The 19,038-nt window shown below is 35.9% G+C and overlaps 1 protein-coding gene across 1 annotated transcript in view; it reads left to right on the forward strand.

Annotated features, from left to right (window-relative positions):
• The window catches only part of ATAD2B (ATPase family AAA domain containing 2B), a 125,479-nt gene that overhangs the window by 22,927 nt on the left and 83,514 nt on the right, over window positions 1-19,038 (forward strand). The window contains exons 5-9 of the mRNA XM_052648748.1: window positions 400-502; window positions 1,894-2,002; window positions 4,262-4,378; window positions 8,491-8,566; window positions 14,942-15,040. Coding sequence (XP_052504708.1) covers window positions 400-502; window positions 1,894-2,002; window positions 4,262-4,378; window positions 8,491-8,566; window positions 14,942-15,040 — 504 coding nt within the window. The remainder of the gene's footprint in view (window positions 1-399; window positions 503-1,893; window positions 2,003-4,261; window positions 4,379-8,490; window positions 8,567-14,941; window positions 15,041-19,038) is intronic.

The raw sequence follows: 19,038 nt of genomic DNA on the forward strand, positions 1-19,038 counted from the left end.
TTAAATATTTGAAGCCGTGTAAACAAAGGTCTTCTATTTGTAAGTTTTATTTTAATATATCATGACAGAAGATGTTCTGTTTCTGTCTTTCTTTTCTTGTTTGGCCATGCTGCATGGCTTGTGGGATCTTAGTTCCCTGGACCAGGGATAGAACCCAGGCCCTAGCAGTGAAATCACTGAGTCCTAACCACTGGACTGCCAGGGCATTCCCTGTTTCCATCTGTTTTGAGGCATTATCTTCTAATGGATGCTAGTTCAGAAGAAGATATTAATTGGGATAATAGGTACAGTTAGAAATTAGATGGCTTAATTATGCTTTGATGGTGAGCTCTTTTACCTGTATGATATAGAGTTTGATCCTGCAATTGTCTAAACCCTAGTTTTATTATGTAATTGTAGTACTGCTGAAGCTGTACTCCAGGAAATGGACAACATAAACATTAGACGGAATCGTCGATCAGGAGAAGTAGAACGGCTTCGAATGTGGACAGATACAGAATTTGTGAGTATGTTAACCTTAACAACTGTCCCTGGTGGCTCAAAGGGTAAAGAATCTGCCTGCAGTATGGGAGACCCAGGTTTGATATCTGGGTCAGGAAGATCCCCTGGAGGAGGCAATGGTAACTCACTCCAGTATTCTTGCCTGGGAAATCCCATGGACAGAGGAGCCTGGCGGGCTACAGTTCATGGGTTGGCAAAGAGTCGGACATGACTGAGCGGCTAACGCAACAACAACAGCAACCATTTCAAGTAGTTTTTATTTTGATTGAGGAATTCAAAGAGAGAGAGCAGCATTTGGATTTTCTTGAATTAATAGAATTGTTCCTTTTTCATTTCCAATTTAATCTGAGATTTTATTGTTTTCTTTTTTCTTTTATCCATACCTTGCTTGCCACAAGCTTCCTCAAAAGACCCTCTACCCTTTTGCCAGAGAGATCTCCTGGAGAAGGAAATGGCAACTCACTCCAGATTCTTGCCTGAGAAATCCCATGGACAGAGGAGCCTGGTGGGCTACAGTCCATGGGATGGCTAAAGAGTTGGATGCAGCTTAGTGACTAAACAACAACATCTTAAAGTACAACTCTGATTCTGTTGTCAACTATTAAGGTTTTTTTTTTGGCTGCGCTATGTGGCACGTGAGATCTTAGTTCCCCAACCAGGGATCGAACCTATATCCCCTGCATTAGGAGTATGGAGTCTTAACCACTGAACCACCAGGGAAGTCTCTTTAATGGTTTTTTAATGTGTGCTGAATTAATTAAAATCACCTTAGATAGCCAGTGGGTATTTGCTATATGACACAGGGAGCTCAAACCCAGTGCTCTATGTTGACCTAGAGGGGTGGGATGGAGTAGGAGGAAGTCTCAGGAGGAAGGGGACATATGTATACCTATGGCTGATTCATGTTGATGTATGGCAGAAACCAGTACAACATTGTAAAGCAATTATTCTCCAATTAAAAATAAATAAATGAAAAAAACCCCCAAAACACCTCAACTGGCAAAATATGGTTTCAAACTTTATCTTCTCACACATCATTGTCCAAATACAAACACATCATTCTTCCTTTCCTATCTTTTACTCTTGTTAATACTTCTGGTTGAGGACTTGATGCAATTCTATCTTTGTTTCAAGGCTCATTTCAAGTGCTTCCTCCCCCACTCCCCTAGGCACATTTCCCTTCTCCCTGCCCAATTTTCAAGTATCTTATAAGTTTTATTTTTCTTGTTTCATACATTTATTAAATTCAGTAAGGTCCATTTTCATTGATCTGTGCCTTAAAAATAGATCCTCAATAAATTTTATCAAGTAGGCATGTCCCATTGGGCTAGTGATACTGATGGCTGGGAATAAATTTCATGTTAATATTTGACAGATTTCTCTCTTTAAAAGGAAAACATGGATATGTATTCAAGAGTGAAAAGGCGAAGAAAGTCACTGAGAAGAAATAGTTACGGGATACAAAATCATCATGAAGTCTCTACTGAGGGTGAAGAAGAAGGTTTGTAAAGCACCTTTATGAAATAAATGCTACAAAGTTCAGGTGGGAGGAAAGAAAAACATATACAAACTACATATATATGTGTATGTATATATATATTGTATATTGCTGGATGGGTGATTTTTTTATTTTAGAGGTCTATATTATATAATTCGGAATAATTTTTGTTCCATTGGCATTTCTGAGAATTTAATTCCTTCATTTGGAAAAATGCCTTTGCTGTACGTTATGCATTGTTGTGTAATATTGATATATCTTATTAGTAAGCTGTTGGATAGTCCTTAAATGACCTAATCTGATGTAACATTTGCCATGGGCTGATTTGCTTGTTAGTAGGCAAGACCTCTTTTGTATTTAGGTACTTTTTAACTGGAAATCTCTGTCCATAGCCACCTAAATCTATGATTATTTGGATCTCAAATTTAGTTATGGACAGAGGATGGTGAAGTTAAGAGAAGGAAAGACTGCTAATACTACTGGAGGAAGCGGTACTGCTTTTTTCTGAGGCCTATCTATCTGAGTTCTGATTTGAAGAATTGTGACTGAATTTGTCAGGCTGGATTTGGGAGTAGATGAAAGCACATTTGAGGATTATAAATTGATGACTAGTAAAATCTATAGGATTTACATTTATAGGGTTTAATTCTGTGCGTGTTAACTTTCCTCATTAAAATAGATTTTTAGAAGGTTTGGCATATTTTGAATGCAGTGTAGTTGTTTCCATTGGGAAATCTTGTTAGTTCCTACTATTTGTGTAGCTTGGATGGATAAGAATGGGCTTATTTCTCAAATTCTGTGATTAATATATTATTAGTAAGTTTTAAAGAGTTAATATTTTTAATGAAGGTATTTTATTGAGCAAATATTATTGTTGTTACAGCTAGAACCTCTATATTGCTTCCTTTGGAGAAAATCAGTATAGGTGAGACAGATTTATAATGTGATTTTTGCCTTATTAACTGAACATCTTTGTAGATTTCCCTGAGGACTTCCCATGTTTAGAATTTTTTCTCATAATAAATAATGCAGGTTTTTTTTTTTTTTTCAAAAGGTAATTTTTGAAGTTTTAAGGAAACTTATTTGGGCACAAGTAATTTAAAGTGTTATTTAGTTAAGTAATATTGCATTTGCTAATTTTCTCATGAGTAAAATGTAAAGTCCTTTGCATTTTTAGTCTCCTATTTCACTGAGCATCACTGACAGTTTAAAATTTTTTCCAGTGCTTTTAATATGATTGTGTTATATTGACAATTCCTGTGGTTAAAAAGTTAATCATGAAATACATTATTGCCTTTGAGGACCGTAAGCTTAAACATTTTCATCAGACTCTCTTTTCAGCTTTTAATTTTATATTGAAGTATAGCCATTTAACAATGTTGTGATAGTTTTATGTGGATAACAAAGGAACTCAGCCATACATATACATGTATCCATTCTCCTCCAAACTCCCCTCCCATCCAGGCTGCCACATAATGTTGAGCAGAGTTCCATGTGCTATACAATAAGTCCTTTTTGGTTATCCATTTTAAATATAGTAGTGTTTCACCAGACTTTTAAACTGTAAATAGATGTTACATCATAGCTATAGCAAAATCACTTTTAAAAATAAAGGATTTATGTACATTCTAATTTTATTTTTTAAATGTATACAGGTAAATGATAAATTGATCAAGAAATAAACTATTACCAGTACCCTAGAAATCTGCTTTCATACTCTCTCCCAATCTCTGCCTGAATTTTTCTACCAAAAATGTAACTAATCTGTGTTTACCTGTTATCAGTGGGCCTAATAAACACTGCCAACAAAAATTGCTCTTGTTGTAACATTAGTAATTATCTTTTAAGCATTTTTTTTTTTAACTATCAAGTAGTATCTGAATGCTAACTGTATTCAGTGGTTGATTGGGCATTGAATGAAGTTTGTTGTAATAAAGTTTTGAATCATATCCTATTATTGCTTTGTATGTCCAAAAAGATAATACAAAAGATTGAAAAGTCATAGGTGAATCAAGAGCTCAATTGTGATAATATTGATATGTTTAGTAGAGAACTATATTATTTGTAGGAAGGGCATTTTCTTTTACATCTAGTTTCATTTTTAATTGCATTGATTTATGCTGTATCATACCGTGTTGACACTTTTAAATGTCACCTGTGTAGAAAGAATAAAAGATAAAATATAAATATTCAGTTTTAGAGTAGACCAATCCTTGTAGATTAAAGCAGTTTGTTTTTTTTCTTTTGTGTGTGGGAAAATAGAATCTCAAGAGGAAGATGGAGATATAGAGGTTGAAGAGGCAGAAGGAGAAGAAAATGATAGGCCATATAATTTGAGACAAAGAAAAACAGTGGACCGATACCAAGCACCTCCAATAGGTAAGAGACTCTAAATAACTTCTTTCCTTTTTGTGGTAGATTAGCTTATTCTGCTCTGTTCCTTAAAAAAAAATTAGTGTTGTTGAATTTAAAAGAACGAAATCTCTTACAGATTCCATATATCTTTCCTTATGTATGCTTCTATTCACACCATGACTGAATGTTGGAGGATACAACTGCAATATAGAATTACATAGTGCATGCACATTTTATTTAAATAATCCTAAATTTAAAAATAAATACTGCTCATACTTTTGTATTACTTTGTTGTTCATTGAGTACTTTCATTTGCAGCAGTTCTTTAGGGCAAGCCTCTCTGTGTTCCAAGTGGTTAAGTAATTTAAGCTAAAGTCACAAAAGGGCAGCTTAGCCAGTAAGCTAGGTTTGTGTTTTGTTTTAGTCTTGAGAAGGAAACAGTTTATCCTAACACTTTTAAATCTGATGACAAGTATTCAGTTCCATAGGTTCTATTTTATTGACTATTTCCCCAGCTCTTGGGAAATTCCATCATGACTGATTTCTTCCAGTTTTTAGAATATTGAAATTTAGTTCACGTATCATGAAATTTGCCATTTTTGCCAGGCTTTCCTTATTTTTTATCTGTACAATTTATGAGTTTTTAGTATATTCACAAGTGTATGCAGTCATCACCGCTGTCTAATTCTGGAATATTTTCTTCTATACTTCCGTTCTCCCAGCCCTTGGCAATTACTAATGCACTTTCTGTCTCCATCGATTTGCCTATATGTGACCTTTTGTGTCTTGCTACTTTCATTTAGCATAATGGATCATTTTATTCAAACTCTCATGCTCTAAAGCAGTGATTGATTCTCTGGAAATATCAAAGTTACCTCACTAGAAGCTCGCCCAAGTATGTAGACATTATTCTACTCCAGTTAGGAATCACTGTCACAGATAGCCCTGATAATAATAGGACAGGTGTGTTAGGACAGAGAAAAGATTGTGAGGCATTTTTCTAGTGTTTTTTTTTTTTTTTAAAGCTTTCTTGAGGTATGAGTTATATATGTAATCCATTGCCATTGCATATGCTTCATGTGTACAATTTGGCAAGTTGGAAATACCTTAGGGATTTACTTATGAACTGTCACCACAGTCAAGATAACGAGCATTTTCATCAACCTCTCCACCCTCAAATTTCATTCTGCCTGTTTATAATGTACTCCTAACCCTTGTGGCTCAGCTGGCAAAGAATCTGCCTGCAATGTGGGAGACCTGGGTTTGATCCTGGGTTGGGAAGATCCCCTGGAGAAGGGAAAGGCTACCCACTCCAGTATTCTGGCCTGGAGAATTCCGTGGACAGTATAGTCCATGGTGTTGCAAAGAGTTAGACACGACTGACCGACTTTCATTTCATTTCAACCTTCTTTTGCCTCCCTCTCCCAACCCTCAGGCAGTGACTTATCTTACCTGCTTTGTGTCACCATGGATGAATTCACATTTTCTCAAACTTTATATGTAGTGTATACTCCTTTTTGTCTGACTTATTTCACTCAGTACGATAACGGTAAGACTCATCTGTGTTGTTGACTATGACAGTAGTATTTTTCTTTTTATTGCTAAGTAGCATTCCATTGTATGGGTATATCACAATTTGTTTACCCATTCATTTGTTGATGACATTTGGATTGTTGACATTTCTAGTGTCTGGGTATTATAAATACATAAGTTGTTATGAACATATGTTTGCAAGTCTTTGTTTGGACATATGTTTTCATTTTTCTTATAAATACCTAGAAGTAGAAGGCTGGGTTTTTTAATTAGGTGTATGTTTAACTTACTAAGAATTACAAAACTCTTCCAAAGTAATTATACCATTTACATTCTCACTAACAGTGTATGGAATCCCTTGGCAGTAGTTCATATGGTAAAGAATCTGCCTGCAATGTGAGAGACCTAGATTTGATTCCTGGGTTGTGAATATCTTTTGGGGAAGGGCATGGCAACCCACTCCAATATTCTTGCCTGGAGAATCCCATGGATAGAGGAGCCTGGTGGGCTACAGTCCATGGGGTCGCAAAGAGACAGGCACGACTGAGCAATTAACACCAACAGTGTATGAGTATCAGTTGCTTCATATTCTTGTCAACATTCAGTTCAGTTCAGTTCAGTCACTCAGTCGTGTCTGACTCTTTGCGACCCCATGAATTGCAGCACGTCAGGCCTCCCTGTCCATCACCAACACCCGGAGTTCACTCAAACTCGCGTCCACCAAGTCAGTGATGCCATCCAGCCATCTCATCCTCTGTCGTCCCCTTCTCCTCCTGCCCCCAATCCCTCCCAGCATCAGAGTCTTTTCCAATGAGTCAACTCTTCGCATGAGGTGGCCAAAGTACTGGAGTTTCAGCTTTAGCATCATTCCTTCCAAAGAACACCCAGGACTGATCTCCTTCAGAATGGACTGGTTGGATCTCCTTGCAGTCCAAGGGACTCTCAAGAGTCTTCTCCAACACCACAGTTCAAAGGCATCAATTCTTCGGCGCTCAGGTTTCTTCACAGTCCAACTCTCACATCCATACACGACTACTGGAAAAACCATAGCCTTGACTAATTGGACCTTTGTTGGCAAAGTAATGTCTCTGCTTTTGAATATACTATCTAGGTTGGTCATAATTTTCCTTCCAAGGAGTAAACGTCTTTTAATTTCATGGCTCCAATCACCATCTGCAGTGATTTTGGAGCCCAGAAAAATAAAGTCTGACACTGTTTCCACCGTTTCCCTATCTATTTCCCATGAAGTGATGGGACCAGATGCCATGATGTTAGTTTTCTGAATGTTGAGCTTTAAGCCAACTCTTCCACTCTCCTCTTTCACTTTCATCAAGAGGCTTTTGAGTTCCTCTTCACTTTCTGCCATAAGGGTGGTGTTATCTGCATATCTGAGGTTATTGATATTTCTCCTGGCAGTCTTGATTCCAGCTGTGCTTCTTCCAGCCCAGTGTTTCTCATGATGTATTCTGCATATAAGTTAAATAAGCAGGGTGACAATATACAGCCTTGTCATACTCCTTTTCCTATTTGGAACCAGTCTGTTGTTCCATGTCCACTTCTAACTGTTGTTTCCTGACCTGCATACAGGTTTCTCAAGAGGCAGGTCAGGTGGTCTGGTATTCCCATCTCTTTCAGAATTTTCCACAGTTGATTGTGATCCACACAGTCAAAGGCTTTGGCATAGTCAATAAAGCAGAAATAGATGTTTTTCTGGAACTCTCTTGCTTTTTTGATGATCCAGCGGATGTTGGCAATTTGATCTCTGGTTCCTCTCCCTTTTCTAAAACCAGCTTGAACATCTGGAAGTTCACAGTTCACGTATTGCTGAAGCCTGGCTTGGAGAATTTTGAGCATTACTTTACTAGTGTGTGAGATGAGTGCAGTTGTGCGGTAGTTTGAGCGTTATTTGGCATTGCCTTTCTTAGAGATTGGAATGAAAACTGACCTTTTCCAGTCCTGTGGCCACTGCTGAGTTTTCCAAATTTGCTGGCATTAGGTGTGGTCATTTAAAAAAATTAATTTAAATGTTTATTTATTGTAGTTTTAGTTTACATTTCGCTAATGACTAGTGAAGTTTGGGATATTTTTATGTGCTGATTTGCCAAGATTATCTTTGGTGAAGTATTCAAATCTTTAGCCTATTTTTTCAATTCAATTGTTTGGTTTTCTATTACTGAAGTTTTGAGAATTCCTTATATACTCTGGATATCAGTCATTATGATTTACAAATATTTTCTCAGTTGATAGCTTCTTGAAAAAAATTCTCTTAATACTATCTTTCAAAGAGCAGAATTTGTAATTTTGATGAATTTAGTTTATCAAAACATTTTAATAGATTAGGGTTTTGGTGGTGTGTCAAAGAAATCTTTGCTTAACCTAAAGTCACAAAGATTTAGTTTAACATTTTTTTTTTAAATGTTTATTTGCAGCTTATAGTGTTTACCACAGAGTATTTATTTGTGTTGTGCTTCCTTTAGACAGCATTTAGAACTTGAAGACAGCTTCTATTCAGGAAATTAACAGAAGTAATTTCTGCTTCTTTAATACATCAGTTTATCAATTTATAATTAGTTATTTCTGTGTTGTCTTTTTTTTTCTTTAAGTACCAGCTCATCAAAAAAAGAGGGAAAATACCCTTTTTGATATTCACAGATCTCCAGCAAGAAGAAGTCATATCAGGTATGTTTTGTTAGTTTTTGAAAGGAGGAAATATTTCCATCTCTCATTTAGATATCTCCTTAAGTACTATGTAGTATAATGCATTACATTGAGGATATAGGTTTTAATGTCGTTAATGATAATGCCGGTGAAAACTAAATAGCATCTTCTTTAGTTAGTCACTAATAGTTTTACCCTAAGTGTGACTGTTATCTTCCTGATTCAGTTTGCCAGAAATGATTATTGTTTTAACAATTATGTTCCTGAAAGCTGCACAGCTTTCTGGTCTCTTAGTAAGTTGAGTCTAGAGACTCACATTGCTTTCATTGGAAGAATTGATTCAGTTAGTCTTTGCTACTTTTAGTTTCCTTTTGCCCTTTCAATTAGATGTACAAAGAGGCGTTTTGATTTTGAAAGACTGTCTTCTCTACTGTGTTTTCTGAAAAGGTAATCGATTTCCCATGGCTCAAAAATGAAATAAATAAACATTAAAAGCTGTTTTCTAGTCTCAGTAGCCTCTCAGAAACATTTTTATTAGATTGTATGTCCTTAGAGAATATGTTCATACATATATGTGTGTATATATATATATGTACCAATACATATATTGATTGTTATCCCTTCTTTTTACACAAAATATACTGTGCACATTGTTCATACCTTGTTTTTTCACTGGATTTGTTTTCACTGTCTTTTCATTTAAGCATAGCAACATTTTACATTTATAGTTCTATAACATTACTGTATTTAATATAGATATACTGTAATTTTAAAATTATTACTTTATTGAGAATCAGGTTGTTTTCACTGTTTTGCTATTACAGTGTATGGTTTATAATGCATACCTTTGTATAATCATCTTTTACATGTGTACCAATATGTCTGTAGGATAAACTTATAGAAGTGGAATCTCTGAGTTAAAGAGAATGTGAAATTGTAATTTGATGACTTTCAATGCTGTTGAATCAGCTTGTGGTCCACTCTGCAATGAATGAAAGTCCATACTTCTCTGTATTTCTGCCAGCAAAACGAATTCTCAAACTTTCGGATTTTTGCCAGTCTGAGAATTGAAAAGGAAATCTTGGTTTATTTTTGAATCTCTTACAAGAGTATTTTTTCCTGTATTTTTAAAAGGCATTTACTTTTTTTCCCTGAAATGTCTGTAAAGTTTGCCTATTTTATAATAGATTCTTGCTCTTTTTTTTTTAAACTATTGCTAATTTATAAAATTATAGGACCATGTGAATCTGCTTGCTTTTAATCTACTTTTAGTAGGTATGACCTAAATCAAATCCCTTATGATTATACAGTCTAAGTGACAGATTCAAGGGATTAGATTTGATAGACAGAGTGCCTGAAGAACTATGGACGAAGGTTTGTGGCATTATACGGGAGGCAGTGATCACAACCATCCTCAAGAAAAAGAAATGCAGAAAGGCAAAATGGCTGTCTGAGGAGGCCTTAGAAATAGCTGAGAGAAGAGAAGTGAAAGGCAAAGGAGAAAAGGAAAGATCTATCCATTTGAATGCAGAGTTCCAAAGAAGAGCAAGGATACATGAGAAAGCCTTCCTAAGTGAACAATGCAAAGAAATAGAGAAAACAATAGAATGGGAAGACTAAAGATCTCTTCAACAAAATTAGAGATACCAAGGGAACATTTCATGCAAAGATCGACACCATAAAGGACAGAAACATTATGGACCTAACAGAAACAGAAGATATTAAGAAGAGGTGGCAAGAATATACAGAGCTATACAAAAAGGACTTTAATGACCCAGATAACCATGATGGTGTAATCACTCACCTAGAGCCAGATATCCTGGAGTGTGAAGTCAAGTGGGTCTTAGGAAAGCATCATTATGAACGAAGCTAGTGGAGGTTGTGGAATTCAAGCTGAGCTACTTCAAATCCTAAAAGATGATGCTGTTAAAGTGCTGCACTCAATATGCCAGCAAATTTAGAAGACTTAGCAGTGGCCACTGGACTGGAAAAGGTCAGTTTTCATTCCAATCCCAAAGAAAGGCAATGCCAAAGAATGTTCAAACTACCACACAATTGCATTCATCTCACACACTAGCAAAGTAATGCTCACAATTCTCCAAGTGAGGCTTTTAGCAGTACATGAACCGAGAATTTCCAGATATTCAGGCTGGATTTAGAAAAGGCAGAGGAATCAGAGATAAAATTGCCAAATCCGTTGGATCATCAAAAAAGCAAGAGAATTACAGAAAAACATCTACTTCTGTTTCATTGACTACCCTAAAGCCTTTGTGTGGATCACAACAAACTGTGGAAAATTCTTCAAGAGATGGGAATACCAGATCACCTTACCTGCCTCCTGGGAAACCTGTATGCAGGTCAAGAAGAAACAGTTAGAACTGGACATGGAACAACGGACTGGTTCAAAACTGGGGAAGGAGTACATCAAGGCTGTATATTGTCACCATGCTAATTTAACTTATATGCAGAATATATCATGTGAAATGCCGAGCTGGATGAAGCAGAAGGTGGAATCACTTTCAGTAACCTCAAATATGCAGATGACAATACTCTTATGGTAGAAAGTGAAGAGGAACTGAAGAGCTTCTTGATTGAAGGTGAGAGGAGAGTGAAAAAGCTGGCTTAAGACTAAACATTCAAAAAAACAATGGTCATGGCATTTAGTCCCATCGCTTTCTGGCAAATAGATGGGGCAACAATGGGAACCATGACAGACTTTATTTTCTTGGGCTCCAAAATCACAGCAGATGGTGACTGCAGCCATGAAATCAAGGCCTTTGCTCCTTGGAAGAAAAGCTATGACAAACCTAGACAGAATATTAGAAAGTAGAGACATTACTTTGCTGAAAAAGGTCCCTATGGCCAAAGCTATGGTTTATCCAATAGTCATGTATGGGTCTGACAGTTGGACCATGAAGAAGGCTGAATGCCTAAGAATTGATGGCTTTTGAACTGTGGTGCTGGAGAAGACTCTTGAGAGTCCCTTGGACTGCAAGGCGATCAAACCAGTCAATCCTAAAGGAGATCAAGTCTGAATATCCATTGGAAGGACTGATGCTAAAACTGAAGTTCCAATACTTTGGCCATCTGATGTGAAGAGCCAACTAATTAGAAAAGACCCTGGTGCTGGGAAAGATTGAAGGCAGGAGGATAAGGGGATGACAGAGGATGAAATAGTTGGATGGCATCACTGACTCAATGGACATGAGTTTGAGCAAGCTCCAGGAGTTGGTGAAGGACAGGGAAGCCTGGTGCGCTGCAGTCCCTGGGGTTGCAAAAAGCCAGACACAGCTGAGTGACTGAACAAGTAGTTCTTTCTTTGTGTAGTATAGTAGTCCTTTGTCACAAATTGCCAGTCTTTTTTCTCAGTTCTTAGTTTGTGTTTTAACTTTGCTTTTGATTGTCTTTACCAGAAAGTTTTTATTTTTATGTAGTCAAATTTATCAGCCTACTATGTTTTTTTAGAGGGGCTTCCCAGTTGTCTCTGTGGTAAACAACCTGCTTGCCAAGCAGAAGATGCAGGTTCAATTTCTGGATCAGGAAGATGCCCTGGAGAAGGAAATGGCAACCCACCCCAGTATTCTTGCCTGGGAAATCCCATGGACAGAGGAACCCAGTGGGCTCCTGTTTAGAGGAGCCTGGTGTGCTACAGTCCAGGGGGTTGCAAAGGGTTGGACATGACTGAGTGACTGAACAACAATTACAATATTTTTAGATTTTGAATCATAGTTAGAAAAGCCTTCCCAAATCCAGAGTGTTAAGGAAGTTCACCTTTGTTTATTTTTATTTGATTTAGAATACTGATGGTTTTCTTTTAAAATTTTTGTTGGAGTATAGTTGATTACAATGTTGTGTTAGTTTCAGGTGTATAGCAGAGTGAATCAGTTATGCATATAGCTCCTTTGTTTATTTTTAATGTTTCATATTTTACTCTAATTTTGATCCATCTGAATTTTATTCTTGTGTGAGATTTGTAGTATGGATCCAGCTTTTTTCCCAGGTGGAAAATGGAGTTTTTCCAACCTCATTTATTGAGTGAATCTGTGTTTTCTCCGTTGATTACAGTTGCCCCATTTATTACCAAATTATGTACAATGTATAAATATTATATTACATAAAAGATGTCCTTGTCCTTTTTTTTTTATTCTTATATTTTTTTCTCAGATGGCTGTTTGTATATATGCAAACAGTTAATTTTTGTATATTAATTGTACCCCACTTCTTTATTGGGAATGCCTCTAGCATGTCGTCTGTAAGATTGATGCTTAAGAAAGATATATTTTATATCTTAGACAGTTTGTGGTTGTTAATAATCTTGTCATTGAGGTTTAGAGGATTTTTGTTTTGTTTTGTTTTCTTGGTGGTTGTTTTTGACTATGCCACATGGCTTGTAGGATCTTAGTTCCCTGACAAGGGATTGAGCCTGCATCCTTGGCAGTGAAATCTCAGAGTCCTAACCACTGGCCTGCCAGGAATTCCTGGATGTATGTTTTTATTTCTTTTGAGTATATCCCTTGGGGTAGAATTACTGGGCCATGTGATAACTTTATGCTTAATCATTTAAGAACTGCTTGAATGTTTTCCAAAGTGACTATACCATTTTACATTCTCTCCATCAGTGTATAGCATTTCCAGTTCTCTTCAAAGCTTAATATTGTCTCACTTTTTGATTCTGGTCATCCTGATGAATATAAAATGTATCTCATTATAATTATTGATGATATGAGGCATCTTTTCATGTGCTTATTGGCCATTTTAATACTTTCCTTTGAGAACTGTCTTTGTGTCCTGTGCCTATTTAAAAATTGGGTTGTCTTTTTCTTACTGACTTTTAAGGGCTCTTTATATATTCTGTATTCAAATTCCTTATCAGATATTTGATTTGTAAATATTTTATCCTGTTTTGTGGATTGTCTTGCTTTCTTGATGATGTTCTCTGGAGCAAAAAGAACTTTAATTTTGATGAGGTTTTATTTATCTTTGTTGTTATTGTTCATGTTTTTGATGTCATATCTAAGAATCCATTGCCAAATTTGTGATCATGAAGATTTATTCCTATGTTTTCTTCTAAGAGTTTTATAGATTTAGCTCTATGTTTCGGTCTTTAATCCATTTTGACTTTATTTTGTGTATGAAGTGGGCCCTTCCCTTTATGGTCCATTCTGCTTTTTGTGGTATTCTGATACATTTTATAAACCTAGCAATATGTTATTAGAATTATTTTTGTAATTCTGTTTTATTTAAAAAGGTGAGAGAAGAAAGGCAATCAAGTGTATGCTTACAGCTTTTGGATAATAACTTTTATTTTATTATTCTGGGTCTCTTCATTTATTCTTGTGAATTCAAGTTATCATCTGGAGTCATTTCCTTAGCCCAGTATGTACACTATTGCTTCTGATCACTTCATTAGAGCTGATATATTATATTTTTATATATTAGGCTCACAACACACACACATAGAGTAAATGAACTTGAAAACAGGCATTTTTTCTTAAGGAGAGAAAGAAGTCAGAGAGAAAGTAAAATCAAAATTGCAAAGATTGAGTAGGTAACTATTGCAACAATCTTCCTAGGGTCTTGGGAAACATTAAAATCTGATACAGGATGAAATGAAAAGACTCCTGTTAATCAGGAGAAGGAATATTAGACAGGTTAAAAGTCTTAATGAGCTGGGGAAAATCTGGGTTTGCTACTGAGGGAATTGGAGTTGAATAGAGTTGCACAGGGTGTACACCATTCTTGAAGGCCATTCTGAGTTTCAAGTAAATTAATTTATAGTGATTCCATTTTGTATGATACCATATTTTCTAGATATCTTAGAGATGTCATCAATTATTTTAATATTAGATTTATTGAGTATTGTTTTTCCTCAAGGATTTTACTTTGATACTTTCATTCCATAGTAGTTATGATTGTAAACTTTTCTTCAAAAGTATGTTTTACAAGAAATTCAGACAGGATATAAGTATCTTAAGTCAAAAGTGGAAACTCTTGTCTTCCCATAAACTGATGTATTTTTTTTTTAGCATCTGTACTGTTTATAATTGTTTGGGAAATGGGAAAATAAGAGAAAAGGATAAGCTTTCTTTTCTAAGATTTTGATACTATTTATCAGTCAGTGATAGACATTCCCTAAATTTGGATGCAAATTAAATTTGTTGTTTGATGGCTTTCTAAACTACCCTATTTAAAAAATTATAACCTCATTCTCCTCCTTTTTTTTTCCTTCTGTTGTAAATTGCATGAGTATAAGGATCTTAATAAATATTTGCCAGATGAGTGAATGTGTGTATTTTATACTGAGCTAACAGTATAAAATAAAACAGTGCTCAGAATGGTGCTTTTTAAAAGCCCTTTGCTGCTGTAGTGATTTTGAGGATTTTACTCTCTAAATAGGAGAAAGAAGCATGCTATTCACAGTAGTGACACAACTTCTTCTGATGAAGAACGATTTGAAAGAAGGAAATCAAAGAGCATGGCAAGAGCAAGAAATAGGTTAGTAAATTTTTAATTGTTTCTTCCATGGTAGAAAAAAGGAATAACAGTTTAAACTTCGTGATTCTTACCTGTACCAATATTTTGCTCACAGTGATACTCAACACATTAGAGTAATACACTAACTTGGTTTTTACGTAGTAATTTTTAGAGTAGAAATCTAACCATGGGAAACTTCCTATAAATTACTTAACTGTGTTAGTACTCAATAAAACAGTGTGGAAAGATAAAGATAGAACCAGGGGAAGAATCCAACCTCTATGACAGTCTCTTCTTCAGTAAAGAAAGAAAGTGAAAGTGAAGTTGCTCAGTCGTGTCCGACTCTTTGAGACCCTGTGGACTGTAACCTACCAGACTCCTCCATCCATGGGATTCTCCAGGCAAGAATACTGAAGTGGGTTGCCATTTCCGTCTCCAGGGGAGCTTCCTGACCCAGGGATTGAACCTGGGTCTCCCACCTTGCAGGCAGATGGTTTAACCTCTGAGCCACCAGGGAAGCCCACTCCTCTAATCCAAATCCATTTAATGAGGTTGATTTTAGATGGTTAAAATGATCATAGCACTCAAGAGTAAGGCTTGATTTTAAATAGAATTGTTTCAGGAGTGCTTGGGTTTTGTTGGAAACCTTGTTATAGTTTTGGTTTAGTGAATGCCTCTGGTGATCTTTGCTTAAGTAGAGTGACTCATTATTACATGGCTCACTAAAATCTTGAGAGTTTTCAGTGGGGGAGAGAATCAATATTTTGCCCAGTAGAGCATCAAATTATAATTTATCCTTTAAAATTTAAGTTAATGTTCTAGCTTATATGTATAATATTTAAGATAAATTATATTTAGAAATTTTATATTTAACAAAGCATTTCTATACTTTAGCATTATATATTTACTGTAGAAATACCAAGTTTTCAGTTAGCTGGTCTTGGAAACAAGTTTGGATTGGTATAGATTATTTGCTAGAAAGAGTTCCTTAGGTGGATGGCAGAAAGAAAATGTAAGGAAAATCTAAGTTTAAATAAAGGAGTGTAATGCCTCTTTAGTTTGAGCTATTCTGATACCTGCTTTGGAAGTTCTTAAAGTAAGTTCAGATTCGGAAATATCAGTGAAGTTACATTCATTATAGAACCTATACTTTTTTGAGACTATTTATGTCATCTTTTGGTGTTTATGCAATATTAAAAGAGGCAGTAGATTGTATTTTCTTAGGGATAATTAATATCGTATAGGATTTTAAGTAGCTAAAGATGTATTCTAAGGTACCTACACAAAAAATAAGGCTTAATTTTCAAAACAGGTTTGAAAATTGGTTTCTCTTGAATTAAAGGAAAGGAAACTTATTTCTTCAATCATGTATTCTGAATTGACATACATAATAACTAAGGATAAATTTAAATATCGTAATAAAGCTTGAGTTTATTTAATGTCATATATAATAGTGTATATATAGTAGGTCTATTTTTATTTTATACTTATAGAATATCAGGTTTGTTAAGTTTTCTTATTTAGACTAGGTTAGACTCTTTGGACAAATAGATTTATGATCTTAATTGCTTTGTCTTGTGAATAAATTTATTTCTGATCTATTGAAAAGAATTTAGGAAAAGTAGATTGAAAATATGAAATCTCTTGTCATTTTCTGGGTTATGAGAAAAGGGAGAAAGATAAAAATGTGTCAAAGCAGATGACATAAACAGATGGAGATATATTCCATGTTCCTGGGTAGGAAGAATCAATATTGTGAAAATGGCTATACTACCAAATGCAGTCTACAGATTCAATGCTATCCCTATCATATTACCAATAGCATCTTTCACAGAACTAGAACAAAAAAATTTTACAATTCATATGGAAACACAGAAGACCTCCCCATAGCCAAAGCAATCTTTAGAAAGAAGAATGGAGCTGGAGGAATCAACCTTCCTGACTTCAGATTATACTACAAAGCTACACTCATCAAGACAGTATGGTACTGGCACAAAACCAGAAATGTAGACCAGTGGAACAAGATAGAAAGCCCAGAAATAAACCCATGCACCTGTGGGTACCTTATTTTTGACAAAGAAGGCAAGACTATGTAATGGGGTAAAGACAGCCTCTTCAATAAATGGTGCTGGGAAAACTGGACAGCTACATGTAAAATAATGAAATTACAATGCTTTCTAACACCATACACAAAGATAAACTCAAAATGGATTAAAGACCTAAATGTAAGACCAGAAACTATAAAACTCTTAGAGGAAAACATAGGCAGAACACTCGACGACATAAATCAAAGCAAGATCTTCTATTACCCACCTCCGAGAGGAACGGAAATAAAAACAAAAGTAAGCAAGTGGGACCTGATTAAACTTAAAAGCTTTTGCACAGCAAAGGAAACTATAAGCAAGGTGAGAAGACAACCCTCAGAATGGGAGAAAATAATAGCAAATGAAACAACTGACAAAGGATTAATTTCCAAAATATACAAGCAGCTCATATAACTCAATGCCAGAAAAAAAAAAAAAAAAAAACCTCTATCAAAAAGTGGGAAAAAGACCTAAACAGACATTTCTCCAAAGAAGACATACAGATGGCAAACAAACATATGAAAAGATGCTCAACATCAGTCGTTATGAGAGAAAGCAAATCAAAAGTACAATGAGGTATCACCTCATACCAGTCAGAATAGCTATCATCAAAAAGTGTACAAACAATAAATGCTGGAGGGGGTGTGGAGAAAAGGGAACTCCCTTGCACTGTTGGTGGGAATGTAAATTGATACAGCCACTGTGGAAGATGGTATGGAGATTCCTTAAAAAAACTAGGAATAAAACCACCATATGACCCAGCAATCTCACTCCTAGGCATATACCCTGAGGAAACCAAAATTGAAAAAGACACGTGTATTCCATTGTTCAAGGCAGCACTATTTACAATATCTAGAACATGGAAGCAACCTAGATGTCCACTGACAGATGAATGGATAAAGAAATTGTGGTGCATATACACAATGGAATATTACTCAACCATAAAAGGAACACATTTGAGTCAGTTCTGATGATGTGGATGAACCTAGAACCTATTATACAGAGTGAAGTGAGTCAGAAAGAGAAAGATAAATATCGTATTCTAACATGTTGCTGTCTATGGGTTTGCACAGAGTTGGACATGACTGAAGTGACTTAGCAGCAGCAGCAGCAGCAGCAGCAGCAGCAGCACATATATACGGAATCTAGAAGAATGGTACTGAAGAATTTACTTACAGGGCAGCGACAGAGAAACAGAGAAGAGACTTATGGACATGGGGAGAGAGGAGGAGAGGATAAGATGTATGGAAAGAATAACATAGAAACTTATATTACCATATGTAAAATAGATAGCCAGTGGGAATTTCCTGTATGGCTCAGGGAACTCAAACAGGGGCTCTGTATCAACCTAGAGGGTTGGGATGGGGAGGGAGATGGGAGGGAGGTTCAAAAGGGAGGGGATATATGTATACCTAGACCTACAAGACCTTTTAGAACTAAACACACAAAAGAGATGCCCTTTTCATTATAGGGGACTGGAATGCAAAAGTAGGAAGTCAAGAAACACCTGGAGTAACAGGCAAATTTGGCCTTGAAATGCGGAATGAAGCAGGGCAAAGACTAATAGAGTTTTGCCAAGAAAATGCACTGATCATAGCAAACACCCTCTTCCAACAACACAAGAGAAGACTCTACACATGGACATCACCAGATGGTCAACACCGAAATCAGATTGATTATATTCTCTGTAGCAAAAGATGGAGAAGCTCTATACAGTCAACAAAAACAAGACCAGGAGCTGACTGTGGCTCAGATCATGAACTCCTTATTACCCAATTCAGACTGAAATTGAAGAAAGCAGGGAAAACCGCTAGACCATTCAGGTCTGACCTAAATCAAATCCCTTATGATTATACAGTGGAAGTGAGAAATAGATTTAAGGGCCTATATCTGATAGATAGAGTGCCTGATGAACTATGGAATGAGGTTTGTGAC

The sequence above is a fragment of the Budorcas taxicolor genome, chromosome 11, assembly GCF_023091745.1.
Source record: "Budorcas taxicolor isolate Tak-1 chromosome 11, Takin1.1, whole genome shotgun sequence".
Taxonomy (NCBI): Eukaryota; Metazoa; Chordata; class Mammalia; order Artiodactyla; family Bovidae; genus Budorcas; species Budorcas taxicolor.